The sequence below is a fragment of the Sprattus sprattus genome, assembly GCF_963457725.1.
Source record: "Sprattus sprattus genome assembly, chromosome: 19".
NCBI lineage: Eukaryota > Metazoa > Chordata > Actinopteri > Clupeiformes > Clupeidae > Sprattus > Sprattus sprattus.
In genome coordinates this window covers 23,079,856-23,089,855 of record NC_137917.1, presented here as the reverse complement: position 1 = coordinate 23,089,855, position 10,000 = coordinate 23,079,856, and the positions used below count along the sequence as shown (strand labels likewise).

The 10,000-nt window shown below is 47.6% G+C and overlaps 1 protein-coding gene across 1 annotated transcript in view; it reads right to left on the bottom strand.

The window, feature by feature from the left end:
- The window catches only part of rftn1b (raftlin, lipid raft linker 1b), a gene marked incomplete at both ends in the record, with an annotated part of 63,339 nt that overhangs the window by 5,217 nt on the left and 48,122 nt on the right, over nt 1-10,000 (bottom strand). Inside the window, one exon of the mRNA XM_080857313.1 lies at nt 2,758-2,861. Coding sequence (XP_080713439.1) covers nt 2,758-2,861 — 104 coding nt within the window. The remainder of the gene's footprint in view (nt 1-2,757; nt 2,862-10,000) is intronic.

Below are 10,000 nucleotides of genomic sequence, written 5' to 3'. Positions count from 1 at the left end.
CTACAAAATGGGAGAGGCTCACGAAAAATCTCAGCTGACATCAGAGACTGCTTGATTTCCAGCAGAGGCTTACAATGCAGACCAAATATCAACCATCCTCCTCTCTTTTTTCTCTCCTCCATCTCTCGTCCTCTCCATCAGCCAATCCTCTCAATTCCTCAACCTACTTTATGCCTTTCAGAACACAGCACTGGATATTTAGCAGAGTATTGCTTCCAAAATGAAAGAGCGCGAGAGAGAGAGAGGGAAAGAGAGAGAGAGAGAGAGAAAACCTGAGTCTTCACAATCTGAGTGGGTAAAAGGAGTCAAGACGCTCTATTAAAGTTTAAAGCGCTGGTTAAAATAAAATAGCTTCTTCAGCAGTCTTCGCGGGATATATTCCGAGGCATGTCCTGTCAACGCTCTACAGTGGAAGAGACACACCTGCACACACTTGTCACGACAAGCAAAACTTACTCTCCCACTAATCGGTTTAGAGGAAAATAATCGTGTTATGTAGTTATAAGGTGTACATTTATCTGTAAATGTATACAATTTCCTATGTGTGTGGGTACATATAAGCTAAATATTGAGCATTTTTGAGGAAAATAAAACGATCCGCTCCCCTCAGTGCCCAGAAAACATACAGTTGCTCCAGATGTAAATTTGGACGGCACTTTGATTAATTAGCCGTACAGCCCATGGTCGCCTGGCATTTTCCGTCAGATTTAAATAGACCGGTAATTAATCAACAACGCTCTCAAACCATCGCTCACTTGACATTCGAGGGTGTAGCAGGAGGGGAGGGGGGGAGGGGGAGGGGAGGGGAGGGGAGGGGAGGGTAGGGTAGGGTGGGGGAGGGCGGGGTGCACTGGGGTGGGCGGATAGGGTCTGATAAACACATATGGTGCCTGCAGTAGAGTCAGGAGCGAGGGATAGGGGGATATGGGTGGTGAGTAAGTGGGTATGTGGGGGGTGATAGGCGGGATGGACGGTAGCTGCCAGACTACATCTCCAGATCATCTGAGGAGCCATCACCCTTCTGCAGCAGCCATCCATTAGCCTGTGACAGCAGTCCCAGCGCTACGCTACGCTGATAGCGCCCGTGCCAGACCATCCATTCAGGGGAAGAGCTCGCCTTTCTTGTGGGTGGATGCAGTGCTCTTTTCACGTATGTTAATTATATTGTTTATGTTGTTCGATGGGAAACGAAATCAATGATCCATGAAAAATGTATATAATTCTACGTCAGTGAATTATATAAAATCAACATTTCTTTACTATGGCCATCTGATTGTGTGTATGTTTTTCTTTATTTCTTCCAGACATAATAAACTACTATATATGTAATTGCTTATATGCTATTACACACGCAGGCAGTAGCCATAATCATCATGGCAAAGCACTAAGAACAACTGAAGTGTTGACCCAGGATGAAGGTAAAGACACAAAACCATTTCATTTTCAACATATTCATTCTAGAAATACATTGCATCAACAAACTGCATTTAAATTACAATACATTCTACAATAAATTGTATTAATATACGTAGACATACAACTTACTGATGAATTCTGTATTCTGTATCACAGGCTAACATTCTGTATCTGTACTGACCGTGACATACACCGGAAACTGGTGACACTAGACACCAATGTGTTAACCACATCTTTCAAAGTGATCATATAAACTAACACTGCTGTCCCCAGAATGTATTTCTGCTAGCCGTGGGGGACCCATTGAAGCTCTGCTAGTGCCTCCACCCCTGCCTTCCAGCCTCCTGTCTACACACCTGTCCAGCCTCACCCCTGGACTCCACCCTGCCTCTGGGGACACCATCCTGCAGTAGCCCAGAGCTCAACCGCTGCAGTAGCCCAGAGCTCAACTGCTGCCTTTAAGGCCAAAATCCCTCTGCTATTAAAAGACACACTGCCTTCACTGCTCCCACTACCTTCACTAAATACTGCAGCATGTAAAACATCCCATGGCTGGCTAGTCAACCAACTCACTCCACTTCACCATTCAGATGCTCACAGAAGGTTGACTGGTGAGTGCCACACCTGAATAAGGTGTATTACTGTATAATACAACAAGGCCTTGAGAAGTGGGAATAGGTGTCATGGAAAACTCTGGCATCTGAGAGGGACTTACAAGGCGTAAGAGGTTGTAGACATGAAGGTTAAGATCAGATTCAAAAAGGCCAACTCATATTATATTTATCCTTCTGAGGGAATTGGATTCTGAAGCGTTTTAAGTGAGTTGTGTTTATCTTGTTGAGTTCAGAGGGATAATTCACTCAAAATTGAATTAACACATTAAATACATTTTCTACTCATTCAGTTGACATACACATTTCAATTACTTGTTAGCAAAGTTAGTTTGGAACATCTAAAAAAAAGCAGACAAAAGCTTTGTTTTTCCACCAGACATGTATTGGAGGATTAGCTGTATGAAAAGTCAGAAGGAAATCAGTGTTGACTAATTGCGGCTGAGCTACTCGTGTAACCATAGAAACCACATTACGTGGTCAGGGGGGATTCCCCTCAACATTCTGGCTGCCATATTACCCTGCCACCCTGTGTATTCATACGTGTTATTAACATGTGACATGAACTTGTTTACTTGTTTCAAGACAGAGAGTAGAGGAGAGGAGAGGAGAGGAGAGGAGACGGAGAGGAGAGGAGAGGAGAGGAGGAGAGGAGAGGAGAGGAGACGGAGAGGAGGAGGAGGAGAGGAGGAGAGGAGAGGAGGAGAGAAGAGTACGTGTTTTTCTCTACCTGTTGGTTTTGACGATGGGTGTTGGCAGGACGCAGGTGAGTCTCCACCCATACATGGCCAACGACTGCAGCAGGGGGATGTAGTCCGTCTTCACCTGCACACCCTGTGAAGGAGCACAGCACAAACACCCCTTCATGTGAACAAAAACACACACACACTCACTCACACACACACACACACACACACACACACACACACACACACACACACACACACACACACACACACACACACACGCACTCTCTCACACTCACACACTCTCACACACAAACACTCTCACACACACACACACACACACACACACACACACACACACACACACACCATGCCATCTCTCACCTCATCTCTCAAGGCCCAGAGGGTCCCACACACACACACACACACACACACACACACACACACACACACACACACACACACACACCATGCCCAGAGGGTCCTTCAGAGCCTCCACTCCACTGCTCTCACACATCAGATGTTGAGATGAAGAATAAATGCGTTGTGCAATAATACATGAAATGGTTAGTTTGTTGGGGGCAAGTGTGGCGGGAGTCTGGGCCGCTCATCTCGTCTCTGAGCGAGGGCCGAGCCGAGTATGAGGAGCACTGAGCTCTGGGGCTCTGGGGCAGGACTCGCAAGGAAACTGAGAGGAGGAGGAGACGAGACAGAGAGGACGGAGGACGAGAGAGAGGAGGAGGGGAGGAGGAGGAGGAGGAGAGGAGACAGAGAGGAGGAGGAGAGGAGAGGAGAGGGGAGGAGGAGGAGGAGGAGAGGAGACAGAGAGGAGGAGGAGAGGAGAGGAGACAGAGAGGAGGAGGAGAGGAGAGGAGAGGGGAGGAGGAGGAGGAGGAGAGGAGACAGAGAGGAGGAGGAGAGGAGAGGAGAGGGGAGGAGGAGGAGGAGGAGGAGAGGAGACAGAGAGGAGGAGGAGAGGAGAGGAGACAGAGAGGAGGAGGAGAGGAGAGGAGAGGGGAGGAGGAGGAGGAGGAGAGGAGACAGAGAGGAGGAGGAGAGGAGACAGAGAGGAGGAGGAGAGGAGAGGAGAGGGGAGGAGGAGGAGGAGGAGAGGAGACAGAGAGGAGAAGGAGAGGAGAGGAGAGGAGAGGGGAGGAGGAGGAGAGGAGAGGGGGAGGAGACAGAGAAGAGACAGAGAGGAGAGGAGAGGAGACAGAGAGGAGGAGAGGAGAGGAAGAGGGGAGGAGGAGGAGGAGGAGGAGGAGGAGGAGAGGAGGAGGAGAGGAGACAGAGAGGAGAGGAGGAGTAGGAGGAGGAGGTTGCATGCAGGAAGTCTCTGTGGTTCCCTTCACTGCACCTGCCCTCGTACCGGAACAACCATGGAAACCATGTCGCGTGTCGACCGTTAGGAGAGCAACACGCAATCATGCATACGCAGGCGCATAGAGAGATACACATACACATACACACACACACACACACACACACACACACACACACACACACACACTCTCTCTCTCACTCACAAGATGACCTATTTTATCATCTTGTAAATCACACACACACATTTACAGAGAGATAGAACACCCAAAGATCCAAATGTACACACCATTACATACCCACACAGTTGCAAAAACAGGAAGAGACACACAAACCACTAACAGTTAGCTGCAACACCCTCTTGCGTGTGTGTGCCTGTGTGTGTGTGTGTGTGTGTGGGGGGGGGGGGTATAACGGCCCTGTTTTATCATGCAATGCTGCTGAGTGAAACTATGACATGCTGAGACGACGTCTGGCTGGAGACTCGCAGCTCTCCTCTCCTCTCCTCCACCGGTGACTCACACAAACACAAACACACACACACACACACAAACACACACACACACACACACACACACACACACACGTCTACTCTCCTCTACGCTGGCAGGACGCCGTAGCCGGAGCCTGGTGGACGGTGAGACTGCGAGGGGCCAAGTGTGACTCAGGAAAGAGTTCAAGGCCTCGTTTAAACAGCTTGGTTATTTATACTGGCCCAGTCCGCCCAGCCGGCCCCATGGGACAACACAGAGATTTGTGTTGGATTCCTGCCCGGGCAACCCCCCCTCCCCCCCCCCCCTCCCCTTTCTCCTGCTCTTCAGAACAGGAGACTTAAAAGCATGAGTAAACTGAGAAATATTTTTTAGTTTAATGGCACGGCTCGATGTGTGCAAACTGTGCTAGCTCCGCGTGTTGGGTGAACCTTGCCTCGCCTGGCGTGTCCTCAGCCTGACTCCCCTCCCTCGCACACCATAACACTCTGCCTAAACACTCCGTGTGTCGTGGGAGAGCGGACTGCCTCTGGGTAACTCTCTCATGAGGGGAGGGGGTGGTTTATTAGCAGCTACCTGAAACCATGCTTACAGATGCAACCATGGCAACACTTTACATTTTGAACCTGTAAGAGGTGGTATAGCATGAGACCCTGGATGGGGACCCTATATGATGCCAGGCAAGTTCTTCATTTATTCCATTCATTTCTCAGATGAATGCTAGCTGAAACATGCATAGGACAGAAGCTGACTGGAAAAGGGCTATTGAGGTATCGGTATATGTAGTATAGGTTTGTTGCAGTTTTGTCTTTAGGTTTACATTTACATTTTTGCATTGTCCCCAAGTAGTATTTAAAATGCTGCAAGTTCCTGTTAAATACCACACCCTCCAAATTCTATCTATACTAATACCACACCCTCCAAATTCTATCTATACTAATACCACACCCTCCAAATTCTATCTATACTAATACCACACCCTCCAAATTCTATCTATACTAATACCACACCCTCCAAATTCTATCTATACTAATACCACACCCTCCAAATTCTATCTATACTATATTTAAACAAGTTCAAGTTCAAGTTACATTGTTGGACCATAGTTGTGTAATGAGATATGAAATCTGAAATGTGACTTTCTGTACTCTATTGTTAAGTAAACTCCCAGAGGAACAGAGCCAACATCACAGCCCCTTTGACTGAGTACACTAAACGGAGCTGTAATTACATAAAGGAGAGATCGATGGCTCTGCCCTTTCAGTCCCCCCTGGGAGGGAAATGGGTTTGGGACACACCCTCCTCTCAGAGAGTTTGTCCATCACCGTGGCCACGGGGGTCTCTATGGTGATCTGCCTCCCTAATGAAGCCATCATCCTCTCCCTCATCCGGTGGGTCTCGCGACCTCAGCGTGCCGCGGAGTCTAGCGGCGCCGGGGCAGAATCGCGGGTCACGTTTACTTCTCACCTCTGCTGGAGACGAGCAACACACACCATCGCCGGAGGACAGGTTTTAATGATCTTTTTTCTCATTTTTCCCCTCTCCTTCCATTCCCTCCCTCCCTCCTAACGTGGCAAATGACAGCCATGACCTTCAAAGTTTACTTTCTTGCCATTCAGATCGCGGTCCTCTGGTGGAGCGTGATGTCCTCGTGGAATGCAGCACAAACAGGTCCACGCATGCGACTCAGGGCAGAGAGAGCGCATTTGATTTTAAAATACCTCATTGTAATGCAACGCAACACCCCCCTACATGAAGATACTAAAGAAGCTCAAGATGCTGATCTTTGTACCGAACCACAACGCGTTTATAAAAAACTACGACTGTTGCGTTACGGCTACATGAACACACTTCATCAACGTGCCATCTAACATATCCTCAAACAAAAAGACCATCTTTGATTAGATTCGGAGTGCTATTCGTCTGCTAAGCCATTCTTAAAAGCTTCTTTACTGGCATCCTAATACTGGAGATGTTAGTGCTAATCTCGTTTTGGCCGTAATTCAGTTTCGGGAGGGACTGTGAGTTAGTGTTCTGTCGCACTGCTTCAAAGATGCCGTTCCTCTCCGCGGCTTGGCTTTTGTAAATGCAGTACAGTAACAATGCCCGCGCTGTTGTTGGCGCGCCTTCGCCACTTCCCGCTGGCCCCGCTGCAAATGCCGAGTACCGACCGAGAGCCTCTTTGGCCCCTCTGTTGAGTCGTCTCGGTCACGGTTTAGATTCAATATACGAGGCGAGCTGGTCAGTCGCATTCCACAAACATGAGGAAAAGGGTATAGCTGATTAAGTAGGAGCGCATCCAGGCACTGAGGGCTACATGCTTCCAAGACGTACACACACACACACACACACACACAGAGACACACACTCACACAAACACGCACACACACACACACACAGAGACACACACTCACACAAACACGCACACACACACACACATCCAGGCACTGAGGGCTACATGCTTCCAAGATGTGGGAAAACCGGAGCAGAGGATTTATTAAGAGCACCACAGCCTGCCTACACACACACACTCACACACACACGCAGACACATACACATACACACACACACACACACGCGCACACACACACACACACACACACACCACACACACACACACACACACACACAGACACACACACACACAGACACACAGACAAGCACACACACATAAATTCACACACACACTTCTCTGAAGCAGATGGGAAAGACAACAGTCAGAGTCTTGTTTTAAAACACCACAATAAATAAAAGAGGGAGAAGTGGGGGGGACAGTCAAAATGGATGGTTTGAGTTTAACCAAATGTTTTTTTTTCTTCCCCCTTCAACGCCAAAAGGCAAAGTCGTCATTCCTGCCACAGAGTGGATTTGTTCCAGAGATATCTCGGGGGCTGGCGTCAAACGCATTTATTAGCAGAGACACAGCGTGTTCCTGAAACCGCCTGGCTCATGGCGGAGCTTAGCCATGGCAGCGGAGGAGGCCTGGTGTTAGCACTAACTATTCCGTGCGGCGCAATAGTTATGCAACCCTCCCACCGATTTAGCTCCGAATGCTAACGAGATGCACGCTTATTAGCGATGCTTATTCTAATCATTTTTCTCAGTGTCTGGGAAAGAGCCCAAGGCGGCAGGAGGCTAGAGGTAATTATGCCCGAGCAACAAAGCTAAGCACAGCTCTGACGTTATCACCTGACAATATGCGCTGCTGTGGAGTCTCACTCTATCATAGCCACTTTAAAATAGCCAGTGTGACATTGAGCAGATACAGTTTTATATTTAAAACGTGATGTGGCGCTGGGGAGTTCACACTGTTCCCTTGAAATACACCATGTGTAATCTAAACACACACACACACACACACACACACACACACACACACACACACACACACACACACACACACACACACACACACACACACTGTTCCCTTGAAATACACCATGTGTCACAGACTATTTCAGAGGAATCAGGAAATGCTGTCTTGGCAGTGTCTCCTTTTAAACCACAGACTAGAAGGCCAGATTAGCGGCAGTTTCCTACATTTATAAATGTATACGGTATATAGCTATAGACTGATCTATAATGCAACGACATATGTATAGGTAAGTAGAAATTCGCCATCACTTTTGCTTTATGCATTTGTAACATTGTATTGTAGTTAAGATTCTGAATTATTTATGACTGTAATATGCTCTGAATAACATTTAACCTTAAATAGTTATTTAATACAAAATACAATTTTGCAGGTTTCTTCAAACCTCACTGGTAATAAAAAAAGCTCCATTGCATATCTGCTTGGGTATACTAAACGTAATTTTGGGTTTGTTGCACGTCCCCCCCCCCCCCACCCCCCTCAAGTGCCTCACCTCTCCTTACTATCCCTCGTGTACTTCAGGTCCATTTCCCCCCATTGGACCACAGATACAAACGATATTAAGAGCCTCCCTACACAATACTCTTCACCATTTCGCTTCAAAACACATCGTGTTCTCTACCCGTCTAGTATGTTCCCAATATTTCCTGAATGCTCCTCCAAAATAGAGTTGTACACAGCTCAGGACAAGAGCTTTCATCTTTACAACAAAAAAACTCTTCCCAGCAGTAAACACTGAAGTCTCCATTGTGGGTTCACCCATTTCAGTTCACTGATCAGGAGCAAAGCAACAACAACAACGACAACAACAACAAAAGAACATGGACCAGAGGACCAGTGAGAAGCATTGGCACAGAGGTACAAAGAGTTTAAAGGACATGTATGGTGTAGGAGTATGGTGCTTCACTGAATTACCATGGGACTGCTACTGAGAACCTACAACATCTCTGAGAGACAGAGAGAGAGAGAGAGAAAGAGAGAGAGAGCGAGAGAGAGAGAGAGAGAGAGAGAGAGAGAGAGACTGATAAAGGAGGGAGGGAGAGAGAGGGATGGAGAGCTTTAATGATGCTGTGCAACAGACCGGTTAAGTGCATAATTGCAATATTTAAGGCTAAATAATGAGTGGGCATATGCTGATCAAGACCCCATGAGGGCTGACGCAGCCAAACGTTTTTTTTTTGTCCTTTGCCCCTTTCCATCGCAAACAACAACACAAAAACACAAACAAATAGTTTCACTGGTTTTTCGGAGTGAGACTCGCAAAAACACTAGAGGCGTTTTAACTTCATTTTGTTTGCGAAGGTGGTATTTAAAAGCCGAAACCGTGGGGCTCAGACTGAGTCACGTCTTGCACGGCGGGATCATCATCCAGGTCAGTCGAGCAGTAACACATTCAACGTCACGCTGTCTGATTAGAGATTGCTAATCCGCTGCAGCCGAAGTCTCACCCGAGAATTCATCGCCGCTCGGAGCTCGAGGTTGGCATTATAATGTTGTCTTGTCAGTCGAGAGGCACAATGGGGCACAGCAAGAAAAAAAAGAGAGGGGGTGGGGGGTGGGCTGGGGTTGGCAAAACTCAAAACTCGATTACTGCGATAGCAATCGGAATACACACTGATAAACCGTTGTTGTGTACCCCATCTACGGAGAGAGAGAGCCCGACCGTGACGGACTCAAAAAGGAAAATCAATACCGAACTCTCACGCATATCTGATCTCGCACTGAATGCACCTCGCTCTCCCCCGCTGGAAGGCGTTGTTTACAGGGGAGTGAAACAGGGGATTCTCTGGTATAATTGGTCGATTTGCTTGCTTGTCGGGATTGCATGGCGGCGGTGACGTGTGGGGGTGTGTGCATCTGGGTCGGATGCTGGAGGGATTTTATCCAGAAGCTTCTGCCCTGCCTTATCCAGCACTAAAGCAGATGCACTTGGACTAGATTGACTGTGTACTACATATTTTATACGCCTTTTGGAAGGGTGATTAGCTGCACTGAAATCGAAACACATACACACACATGCATACTTGCACACATGCTCGCACACAACCAAACACTCACACACTACAGAATAGCCATTTTGTAAGGCCTTCACTTCCATGTAAT